The 26,204-nt window shown below is 35.4% G+C and overlaps 3 protein-coding genes across 8 annotated transcripts; 1 reads left to right on the top strand and 2 right to left on the bottom strand.

Moving 5' to 3' along the window:
- Nucleotides 1-974: 974 nt before the first annotated feature.
- Nucleotides 975-5,336, bottom strand: LOC137000202 (uncharacterized). Its single transcript, XM_067356156.1, has 3 exons — nucleotides 3,443-5,336; nucleotides 2,983-3,253; nucleotides 975-2,718 (listed from the first exon to the last, which is right to left on the bottom strand). Exons 1-3 carry the CDS (start codon nucleotides 5,334-5,336, stop codon nucleotides 975-977), a joined length of 3,909 nt encoding a protein of 1,302 aa, XP_067212257.1.
- Nucleotides 5,337-6,177: 841 nt separating this feature from the next.
- On the bottom strand, nucleotides 6,178-10,819 carry LOC137000099 (uncharacterized). The gene is made up of 5 exons (XM_067355833.1): nucleotides 10,107-10,819; nucleotides 9,805-9,967; nucleotides 9,614-9,734; nucleotides 9,147-9,433; nucleotides 6,178-8,517 (listed from the first exon to the last, which is right to left on the bottom strand). The coding sequence occupies exons 1-4, from the start codon at nucleotides 10,205-10,207 to the stop codon at nucleotides 9,225-9,227; spliced, it is 594 nt and encodes a 197-aa protein (XP_067211934.1). The 5' UTR covers nucleotides 10,208-10,819; the 3' UTR covers nucleotides 6,178-8,517; nucleotides 9,147-9,224.
- Nucleotides 10,820-13,269: 2,450 nt separating this feature from the next.
- On the top strand, nucleotides 13,270-18,946 carry LOC137000098 (uncharacterized). 6 transcript variants are annotated; one of them, XM_067355825.1, is made up of 9 exons: nucleotides 14,186-14,398; nucleotides 16,106-16,301; nucleotides 16,394-16,768; nucleotides 16,859-16,897; nucleotides 17,043-17,219; nucleotides 17,295-17,414; nucleotides 17,508-17,734; nucleotides 18,066-18,237; nucleotides 18,357-18,946. In XM_067355825.1, exons 1-9 carry the CDS (start codon nucleotides 14,372-14,374, stop codon nucleotides 18,467-18,469), a joined length of 1,446 nt encoding a protein of 481 aa, XP_067211926.1. In that variant the 5' UTR covers nucleotides 14,186-14,371; the 3' UTR covers nucleotides 18,470-18,946. The 6 variants fall into 6 exon arrangements, with proteins under 6 accessions (XP_067211925.1, XP_067211923.1, XP_067211926.1 ...); XM_067355824.1 differs by lacking the exon at nucleotides 14,186-14,398 and adding an exon at nucleotides 13,270-13,403 and having other exon boundaries at nucleotides 17,295-17,734; XM_067355826.1 differs by having other exon boundaries at nucleotides 16,394-16,495; nucleotides 17,295-17,734.
- Nucleotides 18,947-26,204: the final 7,258 nt, after the last annotated feature.

Genomic DNA, 26,204 nt, shown 5'->3' with positions numbered 1-26,204 from the left:
CTAATGGTATTTTCCCTGAATGGCCATTACATCCAGTATTTTTAGTAAGTTGACATGTGTCACATTCTACATTATTAACTTCTCCTAATCTTCTATCCTTAATAGTACCTATTTCAGATGATTGTTTATTTTTATTGATTTCTATATCTGTAGATTCTACTAATTAAGTTAGTTAATATACTGAATTTTAGTTGAATATCCATGTTTTTAAAAGTTGATATTTATTTTAGTATATAGTGTAAGTTTCTAATTGCACTTAACCGCAGTGTGTCAGGATAGGAAGCGGTAAGGTACCGGATAATAAACCGTTGAAAAGTTTCTAAGTCCACTCAGCCTTTTATTCAAGATCACGATTATAATTTAAATGTTACTTGTTCGAGATTTCGCGGAGATCTCTTTTGGAGCAATTCTTTACGTACGAGCTCAGCTCGTATTACAGTGTTGTCACATCTCGGACACTTATATTAAGTGTCTATCCAATAGGTGGCAGGAGCAGGTCTTATATTTTAACGAAATTTCTTACAGTTCGACCATCCTGCACAAACGTTCGTCTCGAATGTTTAATATTTCAATACAATTGATTATGTAAATCTGTAGATCTAAGGCCAGTCTTTGGTTTTATTACAATTATGTTTTATAAATGTAGGTTTTAATCTAAACACTTGTATTGGATTAAACTTAATGTTATTCGCCGCAAGAGAATTTTCTTAATACTTTAATATGCAACGCAAGCAATTTTTATAATAATAATAAGTAACTTAAATTAACAGTATTCAGCGCAGTAAATTGAGTTCTTTTATTTAATACAGTAACTTAAATTAATAATCTTTAACGCAGTAAATTGAGTTCTTTTTCTTTTGATCGATTCTATGAAGCATCGGGCTTGTTCGTTTTAGCTACACTGGGGCTGCTCTGGGTCTGCTCTACACAGGATAATACAGGACAGATAAATAGTTTGTCCTGTATTATCTTGTTTAGAGCAGACCCAGAGCTGCCCCAGTGCAGCTAAAACGAACAAGCCCATCGTTTAGTGGTTTGACCCATGGTTTCATTTTATCAGGCGAGAGAATTGAATTGTATGGCCGTTGTGTGATGTTGAAGCCCGGTATGTCCGTGACAACGTACCGGTTTTTGTTTAATATTTTCTTGACCACATACGGGCCTTTGTAATTTGACTTTAGTTTATTATTTATTCCGACTTTCTGGTGAAGGTCTCTAATCAAAACATATTGGCCTTCTGTGTAAACCGTTGGCTTTTTATGTTGACGATCGTAATAAAGTTTATTATATTCTTTGAGTCGTTCGTTCGTCCTGACCGCTACTTCACGAGTATTGTCTCGCTGTTGATCAAAAGAAAGAGAATCGTTAGCTTGTTTTTCCAACTCGTTCCTGAGCTGTTTGTCTATGTGACCTCGCTGGTCGAATCCAAAAAGGATCTTCGAGGGCGAGCACCTGAGAGCCGTATGAAACGTGTTATTTATCACGTACTGCAGCGTTTGCAGTTTTTCCTTCCACTCATCTGGCAATTTTACTAATTTTGCAAGAGAGCTTTTAATGAATCTGTTTACGCGTTCGACTTTTCCGTTTGCCCAGGGAGAGGCGACAGCAACTTTGCGTAACTTTATTCTTCTTTCCGCGAGGAAATTAGAAAATTCGGCCGAAGTAAATGCCGATCCACGGTCAGTTACCACCTCTTCCGGTATTCCGAAAAAGTTAAATAACGTTGATAGATGTATGCAAACTTCTTTTGAACTGGTAGATTTTACCGGGAAAAGAGACGTAAATCGCGTAAACGCGTCGATAGTGATCAGAACATGTTTATAGCCATCGGCCGTCGTTTGTAACGGTCCGAAATGATCTACGTGTATAATTGTAAAAGGCTCGTTAGGTGCTTCCTCGATTTGTAGCTCGCCTTCGAGTCGGTGCGTTGATGCATCCGCACTCAGGCAAACAATACAATTATAAATGTAATCGCGCACGCGTTTTCGCAATGCAGGAAACCAATACGTTTGTTGGATTCCTTGAACGGTTTTTTCATAACCACAGTGCGCTAATTCATCGTGATAAGTTTTAAGAATGGCGTTCACCATAGATTCCGGGACGGCGAAACGGTCGCGATCGTCCCCTTTTCGATAAACTAATTCTTCGATTAATTTGAACTTTTTATTATCTCTATATTCGAGATCTAACGCAATCTGTTTTAGCGTAGGATCTTGCAATTGCTGGAATTCTAATATCCTTTCTAACGGTAGCGTCGAGACGTACATCGTCTGTCTGCTTAATGCATCGACGTGTGCCATACGGCTGCCCGGGCGATGAGTTATTTTGAACGAGTAATTTTGCAAAGCGAGCGTCCAGCGAGCGATTCGCGGATTCAAATTTGCCTTGCTAACTGCATATACGAGCGCGTTACAGTCAGTAACTATGGTGAACGTTATTCCATAAAGATATATGTGGAAGCGCTCCACCGCTCGAACTATTGCTAACATCTCGAGTTCGAAACTATGATAGCGTGATTCGGCCTGATTTGTCGTTTGGCTATAATACGCTATCGGTGACCATTGGCCCTCCTCTTGTTTTTGCAAGAGGATCGCTCCTAAGCCGTGTGCACTTGCGTCTGTGTGCAACTGCGTTTCCTTTGCTGGATTGTAAATTGCGAGGATCGGATAAGAAGTTAAAAATCGTTTAAGCGCGTCGTACGCTTGTCGGCATTCCGGACTGAAAACGTATTTTGAATCCTTTTTTAGTAGATTATAGAGAGGCTTGGCAATTATTGAATAACTTTTTATAAACCGCCGGAAATAATTCGTTAATCCGAGAAATCGTTGCAATTGCAGAACGGTTTTCGGTTGCGGAAATTTGGAGATTGATTCGGTGTGTCTATCCGAAATAGTTATCGAATTGCGAGCAATTATGTATCCGAGATATTCAATTTTCCGTTTGAGGAACTGACATTTTTTGATATTTAATTCAAAACCGTACTTTTTAAATTCAACCAGTGTTTGTTTAAGCACTTGTAAATTCGAGTCTACTGTATCGGTAGCGATGAGTACATCATCGATATAAACGATCAATTTGTCCGTTCTGATCAACGGTTGTAAAATTTGAACTATTCTTTTTTGGAATTCTGCCGGTGAGTCCGCGAAGCCAAAAGGTAGCTTCGTGTATTCGAATTGCCCGTCGGGCGTGGCAAACGAAAAATACTTTGTGTCCGACGGATGCACCGATATTTGATGAAAGCCGTCTTTCATGTCTAATAACGTGAAAATTGATTTATCACCGAGTCGCGAGATGCAGTCTTCGATGATCGGAAAAGGGTATTTCTATTTCGCGATCCGTGCATTCAGTGGACGCAAGTCTACACACAGACGCAGTTCACCGTTTTTCTTTTTAACCGGGACTATACGCGCGCAATATGGCGAAACGCTTGTCTTTATTATACCGCGCGCAATCAAGTCGTCCGTAATATTTCTTAATTGTATGCGTTCAGAATACGCGAACTTTCGCGGCGCATATGCGTAAGTTGACGTGTCCTTTATATTCACTCGCACGCAGTAGTCGTCTTCGACGCGGCTGACCTTTAACTCGGCAATTTCTTTGAACAGATTTATCAATTTTATTCCCTCCACGGGATCCATTTCTTTCGCTAATTCTTTGAGATATTCGTCCCCGCGCTGCGGCTCATAGCACGCGTGCACTTTTAAGAGCTCTTCCGGAAACGTGCTTGAAATGTCCGCGTCGCTGCTCTGAGCTTTGCTCCGCGACGGGCGATAAATCGCAAAAAGTGAGTGATTATTGAGAAAATCTCTGCCGATTATTATCTGCGTCGCCAGACTGCGCGTATCGAGTACAAAAAGACTAATAATAAAAGTTCTTTCTGGGTGTTGCGCGAACACTATTTCAGTATTAATCGCGCCGGTGATTTTGATAAGAGAATTATTAATTGCGGTCAAAGCCGGAGCTTGATTGACCTCCTGAATTCTTAATCCGTAACCGCCGCTTAATAGGTCAGCGCGCGCGAAGGAGACCGGACTCCCTGTATCGATTAACGCGGTTACATCGGACTTTACATTGTTAATTCTACTAATAATAATAGGGTCATGCCCAAAAGTTATTCGCTTACAGTGGTGTTGCACCAAGGCCACGGTGTTCTCCGTGTCCTGTTGTACGGCTGCGACGGCTGAAGTCGGCGTTGCTGGTGGCTGCGTTTCCCGCTTCCTTATTTTGAGGCAGTCCTTGCGGAGATGTCCGGGTGTCTTGCAGTACACGCAGAAGAGTTTCTGCTTCGCTGAACTTGCCGCTTTCTCGCCACCGCTCGACGTCTCTGTCTTGAAGTTCTTTGTCGGAGCGCTTTTACGTTCTTGATCCGGGTTGGCGTTGACCACTCGCTCCATCCGGTCAAGGAACTCGTCCATTGAGTGGACGTCCATAGCTGCTGCCGCTGCTCGAACAGCCGGACTGTTAATTCCGGACAGGAGTAATTGTATTTTCTCTTGCATCGGCAGTTGCATGCCGTGCATCAATGCGATGCGATCCATTGCGTATTCTTGGAAAGCTTCTTTAGCTGAGTTCCATTTCCGCGCTTCTATGCGCTGTAGTGTCACGTGGTACGGAGCCGTTCTTTTAAATCGGCTTGTAAGAGCTTGACTGAAGGCAGTCCAGGACTCTATTATTGAGCCTGTGCTCAAATCGTACCATTTTCGTGCTACTTTTATTAATTTACTGGACGTGGCCAGCAATTTGACATCGTCAGGGACGTTGTGCACCCTTGCCACTTGATCGACCCTTGTGAGCCACACCTGTGGATTTTCCGTGACGGCGCCTCCAAATTCTGGAATCTGAGTGGCGAGTATGCTCACCGCGTGTCCCAAATTTGCTGTGCCGACGGAGGAAGGTCGTGGTGAGAGCGCGCCCGATCCTGAGCTCGGCGGTGCCGTGCTTGATTCCAAATTAGCCGGTCCTGCCGGAGAGTGGTTCAGCTGACGAACCACCCTCTCGAGCAACGACTCCTGTCGTTGCATCTGTGAGGTTAATGAGGTGAGGCACCTGGCGAGAGCGTCCCAGGGCGGCTGGGTGCTCCCTTGTGCCTCTGAGGCTGACGCCGATGTCGATCCTATGCGAGCCGGTCGGAGAGTTGCCGACGGCAGCATTTCAATCGGCTGTGCGCCCGAATCTGTCGCGGGCCCTTCCTCGAGAGCCGCGCGAAACCGCTCAAAATGCTGAACGAGAGCCTCGGTGTAGGCTTCTCGTGTTTCAGCGTTCGGAGAGAGCCGGTATTTAGTTACTTGTTGTCGGAGCTCCTCCGGAGACAAGTTTTCCAAGGATGCCCGATCCATCTCGATGAGGGCGAAAACTAATGTCTAATACGGGGTAGCGACAATGATGTACACTATACACTGATTTGACTCACGCTCCGAAATCGGTTTCGTGTCTCGAACGATTTAATAACACTTGAGAAATTGACCGAACGCTCGCGTGCTTTCTTAAAAATGTCCGGCACGCGACCACGTTGCGTTTTAATCGCGTAGCGACCGAAGGAAATGAGTGTTCCCACTTCTGAAATTTTGAAGCTGTAAGTTTCTAATTGCACTTAACCGCAGTGTGTCAGGATAGAAAGCGGTAAGGTACCGGATAATAAACCGTTGAAAAGTTTCTAAGTCCACTCAGCCTTTTATTCAAGATCACGATTATAATTTAAATGTTACTTGTTCGAGATTTCGCGGAGATCTCTTTTGGAGCAATTCTTTACGTACGAGCTCAGCTCGTATTACAGTGTTGTCACCATGGACGTAAGAATATATGGACGGAGCATTCTACGAGGGGTAGGTGATAATAGCGGTAAGGGGGGCAGTACATTGAATTCGGTTAATTCCGTGAGCGCGACTCGGAAATATTCGGTCTTGCATAAAGGTTATCTTTAATTCAGTGATATTTGGTGACACTTAACTAATATATATAAATGTGGAGTTTTGAGAATAATATATATTTAAATTCTTTATAATATTACTTGTTAATGATTTTAACTCACACAGAGTTGAATGGAGCTACAAAAAGGATATGTATTATTATTCGTAAGTTTATTATTTGTATTATTATTTATAATTGTTTACTATTGCATATATGAAAAGGAAATATGTAATAATTTGTATTTATTTAATAAAAAAAATTAACAAAAAATATTATAATTTTTATTTTATTATTCTTTGAACAAAATTAATTTATTAAACTTATGTCTATCGCTAATGTGAACATTTTTTATATAATGGCTTAATCTAATTTTACAATATAATTGTATAATAACGCGTATTAAGTGATTTACATGATTACTAGAAAAACATTGATCGCTTATGTGTTCTTTTAAAGTATCAAATATGTTAACGTGTGTAAATTTTTGCATTACATTAAGGGGTTACCTGCAGTCAGTAATTTTGAAAAAATCGATTTTGAGATTTTGACATTTTCTTAAAGTACAACATCCCAAAAGTGTCGTCATAAATTTTCAAGCTAATCCGACTATAATTGACGGAGCGATAGCGGTTGTATGTGCCTACTTGTGTTCTACGAAAAACAAGTCGACATATTTAACCCTAGGCTTTCAATTGTATTTTTCGAAGATGTATGTGTGTATAAACGGTTCGAAGTAACTATAGCATCCGAGGAAGCAGAAGGTTCATTATATGGTCCTGGAATAGATGATTATGTGTAAGTTCCCCAAAAAAATTTTTATTATAAAATATTTTGTAAAAAAAACTTTAAATGCGTTTTTCTCAAAACTACAATTTCAAAGTCGGTGATCACTGTAATTCAAAAACGGCTTAACCGATCGGTCTGAAATTTTTTGTGCTTATTTCAGATACAATTTATGGGTCCCTGATCGTAGGATTTTTTTTTTTCAAAAAACTTTTTTTTTTATAACCAAAAAACGTGCGATTTTTTACCGAAAATTTAAATTTTTTTTTTGTAAGTCCGCCATTTTGTTAAAAACTAAAATTTCGCTAAAACCTTCGATCAGGGACCCGCTATACTCTTATATTAACTAATGCAATCGGGATTTTTTATTTTAGATGAACCAGTCAAAAGTTACAGTGATCACCGCAAGACACCTTTTTTTTCAGGACTTCTGGGAAAACCGCCATCACACGCTTAAAAATCAATATTTTTGCATAAAAATTTTTTGTAATACTCTTAGAATATACGTCTGTCATATGCTGAAACTTATTTTTATAAATACTTATACAATACTTCAAAAAAAATTCCCAAAAAAGGGCTTTTTTTCGGCCTTCTAAGTGCAGGTAACCCCTTAAGTACAAAAATATTTGTGTTGAAGTTACTAAAATTTTTCTCTGTATGCAAATAACCGCGCATTGCACCTTCTACTTGCTTACATATATATACAAGATCCTTTGATGGGCACAATAAAAACCCTCTATTTTTTATATTTATTAAATTATTATTTGCACATGTATTTGGTCCTCTTAATGCATTGACACATTCAGTACAATGCAAAGTTTTTATAAGTTTTCTTACTACATATCCTGCTATATACACAATGACTTCGTTTTTATATTCTGTTGTCCATGGAAATGGTAAACAATAATCATGATCATGAGTATCTGCTGTATCTAACATATGGAGCCATTTTCTTGTTGAATTTTCACTAGTTGTTGCATTTATGATGTCAATAGAATTGTTTGCTGAAGATACATTTAGAATGGAAATATCTTCCAAAGGAATACAATTACCGGTATTGTCCGATTTTATTTCTGTGTGTATAATTAATTTTTTTATAGCAGATTTGAACTGTTTTACTGTGGGATTGTTATTGTGCCCATTATGAGACCGTATACTACCGAAAATTAACTCCAAGTGATCCTGACTGATTTTATACATTGCAATGTACTTTAAAAAATCATTGTCAACACAAAGAAACTTATACATATGCAGCATACTTTGGATATTTATAAGAAAGCCAAGAAAACCTGTTTTAATTTTAGAATTGAGTACGCTTTGAGATTTTTCGACAAGAAACAATGATTTTATGTATTGTGCACATTCTTCCAGCTTCTTATTAATTTGACAGTAATTTTCTTTACTTATTGGTTTCTTAAAATTATGTTGCTTTTGATTCTTTGAGTTAAAAATGTCAAATAAATCATTGAACATAGATGTAAATGTAATTGTTGCTGAACAATCTTGAAAATGAGGTAACATAAGCGTATTTTGACATAACTGAAAAGCATTTGCAACAGAAGCACTTAATAACTGTGTTGCTAATTTCACCTTTATTTTATTTTTATAATACTCTAAATGCTTACTTCGAAGCTTATTACCCAAATGTAATCCCTCGTTTTCTTGCAATTTATGCAATTCCTCAAAATGCTCCCATTTTATTCTGTTTCCCTCATCATCTACAAGTTGTTTGGTACGACCAAGAGCATTTCGAACAAGTTTGATCATATGGCTTGGATCCAAAAATACATGAACATTGGTGTCACTAGCTGGATGTTTAAACCAACTCTGAAAACAGTTCGCATTACTGTTAAAATTGCATCCAAGACTTTGAAGCATACTTAAGTTAGAAGACAAACCATCACACGTAAGGGATACAATTAACATGCCAGTCTCTTGAAGTGCATGCAAACATTGTTCAGTCAAGTTACGCTTTTGTACCATAGTTATTCCATTTATCAAATAAAAAGCAATGGGCAATTTCCAACCTTGATTCATGCACACAACACAAAAAACCAATGCTTCTCTTGCAATTGCACTAGCATCGCATTCAATATTGCTACCATAATCCACATAGCCTACTATTTTACCATTACAATAATCTAAATTTTGACGTATCGCCATTTCGTCAAACATTAAGCTACCAATTAATCTGTATGACACTGCACGTACGCGTAGTTTTATAGCTTGTAAGGCTTCAACATTTATGCCGGGTTCCCCACCAAATGAACGGTACCATTTGGAAATGGTTTTAGCATGCGGTAAATTATTAAAAAACTTGTAACGAACATAATTGTACGCTTTAGGTGAATAATAGTGTAAGGTAAGTGCAAATTGTCTTAAACTAGGTTCAAACATTCTAGGAACAGGCAAATTTTTCTGTTTTCTTATTTCGCGTTTAGCAATTTGTCTCATACCTTCATCTAAGTGTCCAAGTACATCACTATCCTCTGATGTGATAAGATTTTTTTGGCGCAGTTCTTTTAACATGTTCTTCAATGAATGAAGTTTATTTTGCAATTTTTTTTCTTGTTATTACTAACAGATAACTTCCGTTTTAAGAGTTTCATTTCACGTGCATGAATTTCACGTAACTGAATTTTTGTTGGTGAATTAAATAACCTCTTTGGAGAAATGCTAGTGAATTTATCTACCATTGTCTTTTGCGTTATACTGTCTTCGATTTCCATACTTTTGCTAGTGCCTGTAATAGTGTATATATAAATGATTTTTGCAAAACTCGGAACATGGTGAAAGAATAATAATATTTATACTATAAGTAAATACTAATATTAAAATAGAATATAATAAGACACACACATAAGTAAGCACAAGAAGTATGATTCTAAGTTTTAATTCGAAAAGATCGTCTAATAATACTAACCAGTAGAAAATACATGTTCCTTGACAAATCCTAAAGCAGCAGGTTCTACAGCAACAGGTTCTACAGCAGCAGGTTCTACAGTAACAGGTTTTACTACTGGTATTGATTCTTCTTGATGCAACTATAATAAATATCGTTAGTTACTACTAATATTATATAGTAAAGTAAAAATCATTACTCATTGTATTTACATATGGAACAGCATATTTTTTCAGTTTTCGTAGCGAATGTCCTGGCTCATAATCCTCTTCTTGAAAGTGTGCAGAACAAACAGCAGCAGTTTTATGTATTTGAATGCCTTTTAAATGTAAGGCTACAAGCCATTTTTCTCGGTTTTCCATATTTTGTGGAAATCTAAAAATATATATATGTGTGTACATTATTTCCACAATATATATTTCGTCTGTTTGTATATATTATAATATATTTGTATAATGACTTATAACATTATAGAATTAACCTAACCTGTATATATTCATAGATTTTTACTTACAAATGAAACGAAATCTTCTTATTTTTTGCTTTATATTCCAATTGCTCGTAATTTTTTTTTACACTGCGATTTTTACACCCAAATACTACACAGTAACTCATTTCTTTCGCCAACTTTATACATTATACATTGTATCTCACAGAATGTGCGAATCCATTGTTCGTGTACACTCCAGCCATATACAATAAGCCGAATCCTATCGAGGATTACCGAAGTAGATACCGAAGTCAATGCAGTGAGCAGTAATCCCCTTACGTCTCTGATCGCTATCCCCTTTGCCTTCATAGACAGTTTAGACTCCGTCCATATATTCTTACGTCCATGGTTGTCACATCTCGGACACTTATATTAAGTGTCTATCCAATAGGTGGCAGGAGCAGGTCTTATATTTTAACGAAATTTCTTACAATAGATAGATAATTTTGTTTGTTCCCCTTAAGGTTACAATTTACATCTCTTTTCCTCTGCTTAATTCTACTTCTTATTCTAACTTATCCTATTCTCTTAATCTAACTTATCCTATTTTTCTGTCACATGAGTGCTATGTCCCTTCAGAACTCACACTCACCCGACATTTCCTCTATACTCTTTACACACACACACCGTCCCTATGTTATGGGGACTTCCGTTTCCTCTTGCTTTTTATTTCTCATGCTCTACCCCTCTCTATCACGCCCCTCCCCTCTCTCTCTCTCTCTCTCTCTCTCTCTCTCTCTCTCTCTCTCTCTCTCTCTCTCTCTCTCTCTCTCTCTCTCTCTCTCTCTCTCTCTCTCTCTCTCTCTTCTTCTCTCTCTCCCTTATTCTCTCACTCATTCATTCTCTCTCCTCCTCCCCCTCTATCCCTCTCTCTTCCTCCCTTCTCTTCCTTCTACCTCTCTCCTCCTCCACCTCTCTCATCCACCATTTCCCCTCTCCCTCTCCTCCTAGCACCTCTCTTACTACCTCTTGCCAGATTCCCTCTCCCCGACTCCACTCCCTACATTCCTGCCACACATGTTCCCATGTCTCCTCCCCCCACCCACATATCCTGCACACTCTCTTCTCCTCTTCCAACCAATACTTCCCTTCACATACCTCATTTCCCAGTCTAAACCTTGCCACCCTCCTACACCTACTTTCCCCCCATCCCTTTTTTAAATATCCTGGTATTCCTTCTTCCCTAATTTCCTTATACCATCTGTTATACTTCGAATCTCTTATCCTTTGCTCTCTTTCCTTTTTCTGCCTCTCCTTATCTTTCCTGATCATCTCTCCAAACCACATTTCCTTTTCGTCTCTCCTTTTTTCAATCTTTTCCATCCTCATTCCTCTCTCCTCAAAAAACTTTTCCCTTTCCCTTTCCCATGTTGACTCCCCCCTTCCCCTCCTCGCCCTTTCCTTTATCTCTTCCCAGCACCTCTTCGCCAACTCACCACCCTTTCCCTCTTCTAGCCTTTTTTCATATCCCCATGCCCTTATCCCTGCCCTTCCTCTTAATTTCTTTCTTTTCAGTTCCTCTCTTATCATATATCCTGGTGTCTGCCTATCTACTCCCAATATCCATCTTAAATACCTTTCTTCCAGCCTTTCCATCCCTTCCCTTTCCTCCCATCCCCATATTTCCACCCCGTATGCCATCACCGTCCAAACTAACCTATCAAACAACCATAATCTCCTCCCCCAATCCTTTCCAAACCTTCTCTTTCCTATCCCCCATACTTGCCCCATTACTGCCGCTGCCCTTTTTACTCTGTCCCTTACCTGTGCTTCCTGTTTTCCATTGCTCTGCATTACATACCCTAGATACTTTATCTCTTTCACCTCTTCCATTTTTCTCCCTTTCCACCTCCAATCTTTTTTTTTCACCCTTCCCCCCCCTTCCTAAATCTTACTATCTTTGTCTTGTCTGGATTTAGTTCCATCCTTTTTCTATCTAAATAACTCTCCAGTCTACTTATCATGCTTCTCATCTCATCCTCTCCTTCTGCTAATAAAACCATGTCATCCGCATATGCCAGCGTATATATCCTTTTCCCCCCTACCTTTACTCCCCCCTATTTAACTTTTCCCATCTCTTCCTCTATATCCGCTAGTAACAGATTAAATAGCAAAGGACTTAAGGGGCACCCCTGTCTCACCCCTCTCGCTGTCCAAAATTCTTCCCCCAAATCCTCTTCCACCCTCACTCTACTTATTGTCTCTCCTAACATCTCCTCTACCCTTTCTATCAATCCGTTCCTAATCCCCCTCTCTTTCATTGTTTCTAACAACACCCCCCTGTTCACCGAATCAAACGCCGCTCTTAAGTCCACAAATAATGCCACCATTTTTCCTCCTCTTTTCCCCACTTGCCTATTTATCAAATAATTTAGTACATATATGTTGTCAATCGTTCCCATCCCTTTCCTGAACCCCGTTTGATTCGGTGGTAAAATTCCTTTCCCCTCCATCTCCTCCCTTAATCTTTTCATAAGCACCATCATATACACCTTGTATAGCGTTGGCATTAATGTTATCCCTCTGTAATCTTCCACCACCTTTCCTGCGCCTCTTTTTATTATCGGCACCATTATTTCTTCCTTCCATCCTTCTGGCCATCCCTCCCCTTTCCATATCCTATTACAATATCCCCATATCCATTCCTCCATTTCCTCCCCGCCATATTTCCACGCCTCCCCTGTAATCCCATCTATCCCTGCCGCTTTTCCATCCTTTAAATTTCTTATTGCCTCCTTTATTTCCCTCTTGCTTATTCCTTCCTCCTCTTCCCCCTTTCTCCTCCCTTTTCCCTCATTCCCTTTTACCACCCTTACCTCTACTCCCCCCATTATCCTCATGAAGTACTCCTTCCACTTCTTTATCTCACCCAAGGAGAACAGAAAATCACAATACTATCAAAATGACATCATAATGACTATTAAAAGTCATATTTTGATTATGACAGAAAATTGATCAAATTATGATTTTGAAATTTAGCCTCGTATTTGGCTTCGTTCACGATAATTTGAACTTAGATTATTTTCGATATTCATAATTGTATGTTAGGACTTAAATATAATGGTATATGGATATAAAAATTCTTTTTAGCAAAAATGATATTATCATGATAAGAATATGACTTGCATGATGAATTGCGCATGCGCAATGTCTTTCGCGCAATTTATTGTTATTCGTGTCAAAGTACGTCGTTTCAGTGTAAATATACGGCTCGAACAACGAAAGTAGCATCTCAAAGTGCCTTAAAAAAGTGAAAAAAAATCTTTATATATTTTGCATCACGATTGTGCGAGTGAATAAACAGTTATCATGAATAAACCAGTAAGTATAACATTTATGATATTTAACACTTATAAATGATTTATATTTTTAAGGTTAGAATATGTTTACGCTTATATACCGGCAAAATAAATATATATATTAGCAAAGAATTAGCAAAGACAAATATATATATTTTGCTAATTAATAAATAGATAATTAAAAAATCTATCCAGTAAATACAGAACACATTGTAACAACAAAATTGATTTATATGATTAGCTTAGATATATATTCTAAAGAGCTGAAACAATTAATCTTGTGTGTATTTTATATAGTTTTTTAAATGTTTTGTTCAATATTAATTATCCTCTTGCAGTTATCTTTTTTGAAAAAGAAAGTTTCTCGTAAGTATAAAATCAGGGCAAAAAATAGAATTTATGAAGCTTTTATCCGTTCAAAGGCAAAAAATATTGATGTACATCAAGAGCTTGAGTTTGATGCAAATCAAGGGCTTCAATGTAATGAAACTGGAACGAGCTTTTCAATATGTGATCCTTCCAATGATGGTGTTAATGTCATTCCCCAACAGTATTCTATGAATATCAATGATGAAATGTTTTGTAATGATAACATTGAATATGGTAGGAATGTTAACAATAATAATGCATGGATCAATTATGACAACCACGAAAACATTAATTGCAATGAATTTGAAAATGAGATTGTAACTCAAAATGTTTTTCAAAATGAAGAAGAGATAAAGACATATATTTTGACAGGACTCAAAAAATGGGGACTTTATAATGTGTCTAAGAGAAAAGTAGATGAAATTTTGAAATTATTTAAACCTATTTTACATTTTCTTCCCAAATCATATAAAACTCTTCTCAAAACTCCACGTAAAGTTTCTTTGCAAGTTGTTGGGACAGGACAGATGTGGTACAAAGGTATCAGGCATAACATTGAACAGAGAATAAATCATCAGTATCTAATTAATAATGGCCAGATTATCATGGATGTGAATATAGATGGAATACCCCTTCAAAAAGATTCCAGTAAGCAATTTTGGCCAATACTCGGAAGATTTGCACATCAAAAATATTCATTTATTATCGGTGTCTTTTTTGGTACAGGAAAGCCAAATAATTTAGATCTTTATCTCCATAATTACATTGTTGAAGTAGCAGAACTTACAGAAAGTGGTTTTGAATGTAATGGAACAGTATTTCCATTTTGTATTAGAAATTATATTTTGGATGCACAAGCTCGTAGCTTTATAAAGCAATGCGTGCCACATAATTCTCCATTTGCATGTGAGAAATGTACAGTAGAAGGTGAATGGTTTCATAATAGGATTATATTTGAGAATGTGAACTGTGAGTTGCGAACAGATGACAGTTTTAGAAGAAGAGAAAATCCAGGTCATCATAATGGCAATTCTTCTCTGGAAAATATTAATACTGGAATGGTATCTCAGTTTCGATTAGATCCTATGCACCTTGTATATTTAGGAGTTTTTAAACGGTTTTTATCTTATCTAATTGAGAGACGAACCCACTGCAGACTTCCAAGAGATAATGTAATGAGGATTAATAATAATTTAAATGAAATTGCTCAGTATTTTCCTAAAGAATTCAATCGCAAACCTAGAAGTCTGGGGAATCGTGATAGTAGAACAAAGTGGAAAGGTACAGAATTTAGACGGTGTCTACTTTATGATGGTATTAAAGTATTTAAAGACCAGTTTCCTCAAAATATTTATCACATCTTTTTATTGCTTCATTCAGCTATATATATATTATCAAGTTCTATTTTTAATCATAATTTAAATCATGTTGCTGATTATCTATTAAAAGAATTTATCAGTCATGCTGCTCGTACCTTGGGTCGTGATTTTCTTGTTTACAATGTACATTCTATTGGTCATCTTGCTGAAGAATGTAAAAACTATGGTACTCTAGAATCGTTTAGTGCTTTCCCATATGAAAATTATTTGGGTGTCATTAAAGGAGTACTTCGATCAAATTATAAACCACTTCAGCAACTAGCCAATCGTGATTCCGAAACAGGAGGTGTATTAGTTGAAAATATTTTATCCAACTCATATAAACCTGTCTTAAAAGGCCGTTATAAAAAAAGATCAGAAATTTTTGAGGGTGAACAATTCACAGAACTAATATGGAAAGGAATGACCTTCAACAGTAATGAGCCAAATAATTGTTTTACTACTATTTTTGGAGAAGTTGTGTTCTTATCAAATATTATAAGTACCGTGCGAGGTGTAATCTTGGTAGGAAAAAAATTCAAACAGTTAGAAAATTTTTATGATTTTCCCCTGCCATCATCTTCTCTTGGCATATATAAAGTTAAAGAGAAAGAGAGAAGACGTCAATATTGGAATTTATCGCATGTAAAAGCCAAATGTGTGACCATTCCTCTTCTAGAGGGAATTCTGTGTATTCCTATGGTTGATTTTGATTGATGAAAATTAAAATATTTTTTAAATATTGTATTTATATTTTATATTTTTTTGTAAAAAGATTTATAAATTTTTTTTTCATTAAATTTATAAATTTTATTTATTAAATTATTGGAAGCAATTTGTTTATTTTACTAACAATAAATTGCAATAAATTAAAATAAAGAAGCAAATATTATTTTTTACTGGAGAGGTAATAAAATGTTAAAAATATAATTTTATATTTTTCACATTGTTTTATTGCATTTTTCTGAAATATATAAAATGTTCAATTAATTTTCAGTATGTTGTTGTAAAATTTAATGGAGAAGAAGAAACTGTGGCAGTTGTGCCCTTTTCATGCATTAGTGAAGATAAATTATCGTGCAAATGGCCGCCTAAGAAATTCTCTACTGAAAAAATTACAAGATTAATTATGGGTTTGTCAAAACCTACCTCTGAATTTAATAATTATCCAGTCACAGTTATGTATGCATATGGTATGTCATAGTTTTTAAAAAAGAACAATAATGTTTCGACTAAATTTGGATAAACTCTTCAAGTTATAATTATATTTGTTCTGTCTTTTTAGATAAATATCACAGTGCCCGCAGAGCATGTAAATTAGCTGAAGATAATAGTAATCTTGACACTGCAGCAGGAGAGACTGATTTGGAAGGGCCTAGAAAAAAACGTAAGACAAAACGTTTGTACGATTCAGAGGAGTCTGATGAATCTCCACAAGTAATAAAAAAGAAATTAAGCAGAATTACGAATTCTGATAGTGATGAGGATGAAATATCAAACGTACAAAAAATTAAAGAGACAGTTAGGACTCTTGTACAGAAGAAAAAAAATTACCCTGCCCTTCAGCATCAAACAAGCTTTCTTCCTTTAAAACACTCATCGAAGAACAGAATTGTTAAATTAGCGAAGCAGCCTACTAATACAAATGTTTCATGTTCTCGCACGTATCTCATTATTCATATAATTTAGAATCTAATTGTAATTTCTTTGTTATTTCTTTTTTATTAATAATTAGTTTTTTATATTGCAGAAGTGAGCAATCAGAATTTAACATATTTATTTAGAAATGGTAAGAATATTAATATTATTAGTCACTGTTGTGCTTTATAATCAGTAATGGATTAGTCTTTATTTAAATCTATATTTATACAATATTATTATTTTCAATTTGCTAATTATTTATTTATCTAATTCTTTGATACATTTAATTGCAGAAGTCGATAGTGCAATAGATTCCAGTGCAATTGATTCCAGTGAAATAGATTCTAGTGTTGTTACAAAAGATATTGCATTATCTACTGATTCATTGTCTATTAATTCATCTTCTATAAGTGACAGAGATGAGTTTTCTAACACAAGTGTATTAACACAAAACACATTGTTTGAGAATGGTGGGTACATTTCAATTCATTAATTCTTGATAATTAGGATTAAATATTTCTCAATATTTCTGTTATTTTATTTAGATTCAAATGATGGAATTATTTTACCTAAGGCTGGAATTCTTAAAACTGATTGCGATACTTCTAAAAAAACTTTGTGCGCTAAGACATTATTATCTCAGACATCTATACCAACAATGAATGGTCAGTTATTTATTTTCGTTTACTACATGAACGCTATATTTTTAAACTGTAATTCTTTTAATTATCATTTTTTGAAAAATTATAACAATTTAGATAAAAAATGTGAAATTTTGCTACAAGTTTTAATAGAGCAAATAGAGGAAGTAAGTGGAAAATTAGATCATGTTAATATGTCACTTACAAGAGTATATGCAAAATTATTGCCTGAGGATCCAGCACCCATAAAACCTAAAGATTTACCTAATTTACCCCTTAAAAATGAAGAGGCCTTTTATGCTTTTGATAATTTTTTGAAAAATGATGATAATTTTCTTGCAACGGTATGTACTCTTATTTGTATTTACGTAAAGTATGTTAAAACATAAACATATAAACATATAATATGTTGAATAATAAAATGTTCAGTTAATATCAATTAAGAAATTAATAAATATATATATAGGAAATTTAAAAAATGCTTATGCGTAAGAAGTTAAAAATCTGTTTTTCCTTGTTTCAATAAATTCCAATTGCACATGTTACATTCAGGTATAGATCATATTGTAACGTGTGCAAAGTAAAACAATATTTTTTGTTTTATTATTCACTTGTATAATAAATTATGAAATTTGTACTTAAAATGCATTTGTACTTATAATTGACTTATTTCAGATTGACTATTTTGTTCTTTTGATGCCGACTGGAAAAACTAAGGAAACAATACCTGTAGGAAAATTACTAGCTAAAATATTCTCAAATTCACTTGCAAGAATTGTTAATTATTCAGGTTCTGGGTCTGTAAAAATAAAACTCCAAGACACGAACATTCTCACAGCTATTCAATGTAAATTTTGAATGAATTTTATATATATATATATATATATATATAAAATCTTGTTTTTAGTAATATACTTGAAACTAATTTATTATATAGAAACTAATTTATTATAATATTTTTTTCAGGTGCTATTGTTAAAAAGATTCCGTCGTGTAATATTACACATGTTCAATCAAAAATTTCACGTTGGTTCAGTACAAGTAATCAAAGAAAAATGAATACAGTTGATATGATTTAAAAATATTTTTTTTAAATAAGCATGTGAAGATTGTTTTTTTATTTTTTTCTAAGAACAATTATCTTATTTTCTAAACCTTTGAATTTTATTATAATCTGGATTTATTTTTATTTTTTGCTGATTTTTTGCTCATATAAGATCAACGTAGCCATCAACTTCACTGCTGCGCATCATATATAAGTCTAGATCAAAATATCAGTTCTTTGAAGAAATTTTTATTTTTATCTTTTTATTTCTTGTGATAAATAATGATTACATATTGTGTGTACACAATTACACACAGCACTGAATAGCTGCATACGATTTCGCGTTCTTTCGTTTTTGCTTTGTCGTGTCGTACAAAAACTCGCGTCGAAAGAATAATACGGAGAAATGAGGTAATGTTTTATTTTAAATTAAAGAAGATAATTTTATTTTTTATGTACTCAAGATTGTCATTCAAGAAAAAAAGTAATAAATTATTAATTATTATTTTTATTAATTATATTTATTTACTTCCTATTTATATATACTACTCAATAAGTTTCTCGAAAATCTATATAGTAGCATTATTGAATTATATATTTTCATTTTTTGTATGTATATATATATAATCCATTGTTTACAATATTTCGCAGGTATTTTTTTATGAATATGTGAAAATATTTTGAAGTATTCATATATATTTCGACTTTTTTATTCACAATTTTATATATACATTATATACAATACTTTGTGAGATTTGTGTTCTTGAGCTTTTATATTTTGTATTTTATGAATGAAAAGTCAAGATTTATTATTGCTTCAAAAATCAAATATTTTCACAAATTCGTAAAATATAATAATATACCGTGAGTTTTGATTATTTTGCACAAACACGATTTGCATTTTCTCAACAAAAAGTCAAAATACAGTCATTAAAAAGTCAAATTATGTTTCATTAAAAATGTTAAATGATATCATCTTGACTTTCTAGAAATGATTACTTTTTGACTACTTTTTTATGTCATCTAGATTTTTAAATGACTTTTTGTTCTACTTGGGCAATTTCTCCCTGTATTCCCCTTCTTTTCTTTCTTTCTTTATTCACTATTTTCCATACTTCCTTCTCTCTTCTAGCTCCCGCCGCTTTCTTTTCCCACCTGTCATTCTCTTCTTTCTTTTTTCGCCTGCATAATTCCTTATACTCCAATTTACTTTTCTTATATCTCTCCTCCTCCCCTGTTCCCTTTCTCCATCTCCTCATCTCTCCTCTCACCTCCCTCTTCTTCTCTTCACATTCTTTATCCCACCACCCCCCTTTTCCTTCTTCTTCCTTATCATGTTCTTTCTCCGTTTCTTTTATTGCCAATTTCAATCTCCTTTCCAGTTCCTCCCATTCCTTCTCCATATCCTCTTTTCCTAATTCTATCTTTCCCAGTTTCCGCCTAAATATTCTTTTCCCTTCCTCATCCCATCTTCCCCTTCCAACTTTCCTTTCCTTTTTAGCTCCACCCTTTTTTCCTCCCTCTCCTCTTATTCTCACTTTCACCGGTTGATGATCTGAGTCTATTTCATCCCCTATTTCCATTTTCTCTATCCTCTCCCTCACTTCCTCATTCCCCATCACATAGTCTATAACCGTGTTGCCTTTCCCTCCTGTAAATGTATATTCCCCCTTCTCATTTTCCTCCATATTTCCATTAAACAGGCTCCATCCCCTTTCTTCTACAAATTCTATTAATACCTTCCTTATTTACTTTTCCGTCCTTTGATTTCCTCTTTCCCCTTTCCCACTCCTTATCCTCCTCCTCTATTTCCACACGTCCCCCCTCCCTTCCTGTTCTTGCATTGAAATCCCCCCCTATAATCGTTTTTATACCTTCTCCTGCTTCCTCTACCCACCTCCCCAATCTCTGTAATCTTTCCTCCATATTTTTATGTTAGAATAGTAATTCCATTTGCCAATAGATGCCAATGGTCATGCTGTCGTTTCCACCAATTATATTTTATTTATCTGTTACCATGGCAGCGGCCATGTTTTTTTGCTTTTTTTTTGTTCTTCGCTTTTTCACGTAATTCTTACTTACAGTCGCAATCACTACAATATAAAGTTCATACTCTCTTTATACTTTTCACGACATTATTCGAGGAATAAATATATTTTCTAAAGTGTATTTATCATAAAGCTCCAGTGTGTCTTTATTTGCTCATCCAGTGCGTACAGCAATTAAGTAATTGCCCAATATTTTATTCACATACACCCCCACTACCCTCCATCTTTCCTTCCCTTGCTTCACTCTGCCCACTATTATCCCTTCTTGTTAGAGTAAATATTCAAAGTAAGGTTGGCATTATCTAGTGATATTCATGTGTCACATTGCGTATGTGGCCTGCCTTGTATATGTATAGTTTATAACAGTTATATCGCTTATATATACAAAGCTGAACGTTTCTTTTTGTATTCCAAAAGTTTACTTAATAAAGCATATTAATGTAAATCAACATCTCAAGCCTACATTAACATGGTAGCAGAGCGTGGTTCTGTGGTATAGACCTTCTTTTTGTGTGCATGGAAATAGCAAACATTGCTGGTACGCACGGAATAAAAGTAAGGTTATTCGAGTCTTTACTGGAACTATTGCATCAGATAAGATGGAATTCCACGGAATTGAAAAGTTACGAGGTGCTGATAACTGGAACATCTGGAAGTTTGCGGTAAGAAATTTGCTACGCGGAACTGAAGGTGCGTATGAAATATGCACTGGCGAAATTGAAAAACCAGCGGCATTAACAGTGGATGCAAGTGCAGAGCAGCAAACTATTTATCAAACAAGCTTAAAAGCTTGGGATAAAGCAGATCGTGCAGCAAGTCAAATTATTGTTAAGACTTTGGAATCCAAAGTAATGACATTGTTGGTTACATGTGACAGTGCAAGAGATATGTGGCTCAAGTTACACGCTGTCTTTGAGCAACAAACTAAACAAGCTTCTCACACTGTTCAAGCTAAGTTCTTCAGTTTCAATAAAAATTTAGCAGATGATATGGTAACACATATTGCTAAATTTGAAGGATTAATTTTGCGTATGCAGCAATTAAATGTAAGGCCTGATGAATCATCTATAATGGTTAAATTATTAGATTCTTTGCCTGATGATTATGAGAGTCTTCGACAAGCGTGGTGGGCAAGACCAGAAAATCAACAGACTTTTACAAATTTAGTAGGAGTGTTGACATCTGATGAGAAACGGAGGCAGCAACGTGCGGAAAAACAAGAAGAGATAGTCGCTCTAATGGCAAGTAAAGTCAAGGTTCAAGGAAAGAATGAGCGTGGTAACACAAGAAACAGCAAAACCTATCAACCAAAGAAGTCGTCTGAATCCGAAAATATTAAAGAGAAAACAGACAAGCTTGCATCTTATAAATGTTACAAGTGTGGCGGAAAAGGTCATATTCGTAAAAATTGCCCAAGTAAGGATAAGAAACAGAAGAAAATACGTGAGACAGATGATGAAGCATTTGTTTGTGAGGCTATGAATATTGAACTTGATAGCAACTTATGGATTGTTGATTCCGGTGCAACGGATCATGTGACAAATCATAGTAAGTGGTTTTCATCCTTTGAACATTTTGAAACGCCAGTTAAAATACATATAGGAAACAAGACAACAATGGATGCACTTGGCAAAGGAATTATCAAGTTTGAAGCCTTGGTTAATGGAACATGGTTTTCATATCGTATGGAAAATGTTCTGTATGTACCAACTGCACGTAGAAATCTATTTTCAGTAACTTCCGCACTTGACAAAGGTATGTCATTTGAATCATCCAAAAGTGGATGTAAATTTACTAAAAATGGTATTGTCAAGGCACGAGGCGTTCGAGTCGGTCAATTGTTTAGGATGATAATTCGTATAAAATTACCAGAAATGTCATATGTTAATGAAGTAAATTTATTTTCAAAGGATCAAGTACAAATTTGGCATGAACGACTCGGTCATCAAAATATACGTCATGTCAAGAAGATCTTGGAAAAGTATGACATTCACTATACGGAGGATAATTATTTTTGTGGAGCCTGCGTCGAAGGAAAGCAACAACGTAACTGCTTTAAAGAACGTCAACAGCGAGCAACCGAAGTCGGTGAGATTATTCATGTTGATCTCTGTGGCCCTATGGAATGTGCGTCGTTGGGAGGAGCCAAGTACTTTGTATGCTTTACGTGTGATTATTCAAGACTGCGCATAGTCTATTTTCTTAAAGAGAAAATAGAGACTGCTGACAAAATTGCAGAAGTTTTACGAATCATAAAAACTCAATGCGGACGACCTATGAAGATTTTTCAGTGCGACGGAGGTACTGAATTTAAGAACAGCAAAGTACAGGAACTCATGTCATCTAATGGCGTAACCTTTGCTGTTACTAATCCATATACACCACAACAGAATGGTTGTGCTGAACGTACAAATAGAACTGTAGTGGATCTTGCACGGACAATGCTTCTAGCAAAGAATCTACCTAAATTCTTGTGGGCAGAAGCAGTTAATTCGGCGGTGTATATACTCAATCGAACTGGACCTAGCAGCGTTGATGGAAAAACGCCGTATGAGCTGTTCACCGGAAAGACTGTACATCTAAGCAAGTTTCACGTTTTTGGCACAAAATGTTTTGTACACGTGCCAAAAGTGCAACGCAAGAAATGGGACGCTAAAGGACAACAAGGTATATTTGTTGGTTATTCGGATAACATAGACGGCTTCCGAGTTTGGATGAAGTCTAGAAATAAAGTTATTCGTAGTAAAGATGTCATATTTGAGCCGGAAACAGCAGGAAAATTATGGACGTTATTTCCTCTTGAGATGAATGAGACGAATAAGCAACCAAATGACAATAAACCGAATAGTCCTACGAAGGAGCTTACAGAAAAACCATTAAAGTCTTCAGTTGGTCCGTTGGTTGATTCTTCGGAAGATCCGACGTTGGATTCAGAAAACGATTCACTTTCAGAGACTCCAATGTCTACGGCTACGAGACGAGGATTAAGAGATCCAAGTAAATTGAAGCCGCCAAAACGTCTAGTTGAAATGATGCTGGCTGAAGTGGATGAACCTAAAAATTTTAATGAAGCAATCAAGTCAGAAGAATGGCCTTCTTGGAAATCAGCAATGGAAGATGAACTTGCATCATTGGAGGAAAATTCGGCTTGGACTTTAGTCAAATTACCAAAAGGTTGCAGACCTATTTCAAATCACTGGGTATATCGTGTTAAACGTAACACCAACGGTGATATTACTCGCTATAAAGCAAGACTAGTTGCTCGAGGATTTAGTCAACGAAAAGGGATAGACTATGAGGAAACGTTCAGCCCTGTAGCTAGATTTGACACGATACGCACAGTGTTAAGTATTGCAGCAAATGAGCATCTGGAATTAGCACAGTTTGACGTAAAAACGGCCTTCTTAAATGGTCTTCTCAAGGAAGATATTTACATGGACCAACCTGAGGGTTTTCAAGATAATACTAATCGTGTTTGTAAATTCCAAAGAAGTCTATATGGACTTAAACAGTCACCTAGGTGCTGGAATAAACGATTCAAGGATGTTTCATTGGACTTTGGATTGTGTGAAAGTTCGGCGGATCCATGCCTGTTTTATCGCATAATAGGCAATGAAAAACTTATAGTAGTACTATACGTTGACGATGGACTAATTGCTGCTTCAAAAGGAATCAACATAGAAGAATTCTTGAATAAATTAAAAGAAGAATTCAAGATAACTGTAGAGCCAATTGGAAGTTTTCTAAACATATACATTAATCAACTTGAAGATAATTCAATTTTTATTTCTCAGAAGATGTATGCTGAAAATATTCTTCGAAGATTTAAGATGGATCAGGCAAATCCTGTCTCTACTCCGATGGAAAAAGGTCATCAAGCAGGGGAAGTAGACAACGAGAGTAAAACAAGTGCTCCTTACCGCGAGGCTGTAGGTTGTTTAATGTATCTGGCAATCGCTACACGACCTGATATTGCCTACGCTGTGAATTATGCTTCACAATTTCTGGAAAATCCTCAAGAAAAGCATTGGACTCTAGTTAAGCGTATACTAAGATACATCCAGGGCTCAGTAACTCTTGGTATTTATTATAATGGAACTACAAATAGCAAGGAATTAGAAATCTATAGTGATGCGGACTATGCTAGTGACGTAACAACACGACGCTCAGTCAGTGGAACAGTATGTAAATACAGCAGTGGAGCAATCATATGGGCAAGCAGACGTCAACAAAGTGTCTCCTTGTCCACCACGGAGGCCGAATACGTTGCTGCATCTGAAGCAGCAAAGGATGCTGTATGGTTGAACCAGTTATATAGTGAAATTGCACCTTTAAAAACTATACCAACACTTTATGTGGACAATGCTAGTGCTATTAAATTAGCTAAAAATCCTAGTTTTCATAAGCGGTCTAAGCACATTGACGTGCGCTTTCATTTTCTACGAGAACGAATCCAACAGGGGCAATTAAGAATCGAACATGTATCAAGTGAAAAACAAGTGGCAGACATTTTAACAAAACCAATTTTACGTGGACAGTTTGAAAAATTACGTAAAATGTTGGGAATGACTGAGATTATTTTAAAATAATTTTGTTATTATTTTGTCATGTTTAAGTTGTAATTTGTCGTTTTTTGTTTGTTCCTAGATAGAGAAGTATTATCGTTTTTGTTTAATTTTGAATATTTAGGGGAAGTGTTAGAGTAAATATTCAAAGTAAGGTTGGCATTATCTAGTGATTTTCATGTGTCACATTGCGTATGTGGCCTGCCTTGTGTATATATAGTTTATAACAGTTATATCGCTTATATATACAAAGCTGAACGTTTCTTTTTGTATTCCAAAAGTTTACTTAATAAAGCATATTAATGTAAATCAACATCTCAAGCCTACATTAACACTTCTCTTTCTGTCTCTATCTTCGTCCCTTTTTCTACCATCTCTCTTCTTATTCCCATTATCATTCCCCCCATTGCCCTTCCTTTCCTATTCTTTCTGCTTGCAAATTGCGCTTCCCACACATATCCCCCCGGTAACCTTCTTCTTATCCTCTCCCACCCTTTCTGGTCCATCCATGTCTCCAATAATACTATAATATCCTTATTTTAGTATATATTTTCAATATTCTTAATTTAATTCATTGTATAATTAATAACAGGAAGTTGTTAAAAAAATGTTTTAAAAAAATTAATATTAAAAGTTACTACAAGTTATATCTTGTAAACTGTTGTTAATAAATTTATGAGAATAATTAGATTCATATTTTGAATTTATTATATTTAAACATTCAATTATGCTATTATAATCATAAATGTCATCTTTTATATTTGTTCTATATTTTATATTCAATTTTATCATATTATGTTTGTAATAATCTAAAGAATAACCATGAAAACTACATATATTATCTAACTTTCTATTACTTGAAAAAATTATTTTTTTAATACCTTTATCTTTGTAAATATAATTGTCTCTTATATTTAATATATGTGACCTCTTGTTGATATCTTTAAATAAAGAATATTTATTTACAATTATTTCATAATCAGTAGTGTCAAAATAAGATTTATCTATTAATATACAATACATTAAAATGTTAAAGAATTTTGATCTATACAATTTACTATTTTTTTCTATATGACATTTTTTTATTATATTATTCAACAATGCATTTTTAAAATAGTTATGACCATCATCACTATTGAAATTGAATATTTTTTCG

The sequence above is a fragment of the Linepithema humile genome, chromosome 5, assembly GCF_040581485.1.
Source record: "Linepithema humile isolate Giens D197 chromosome 5, Lhum_UNIL_v1.0, whole genome shotgun sequence".
In the NCBI taxonomy this organism is placed as follows: Eukaryota; Metazoa; Arthropoda; class Insecta; order Hymenoptera; family Formicidae; genus Linepithema; species Linepithema humile.
Note: the sequence above shows the minus strand (reverse complement) of the source record. Positions and strands in the feature narration are given on the sequence as shown.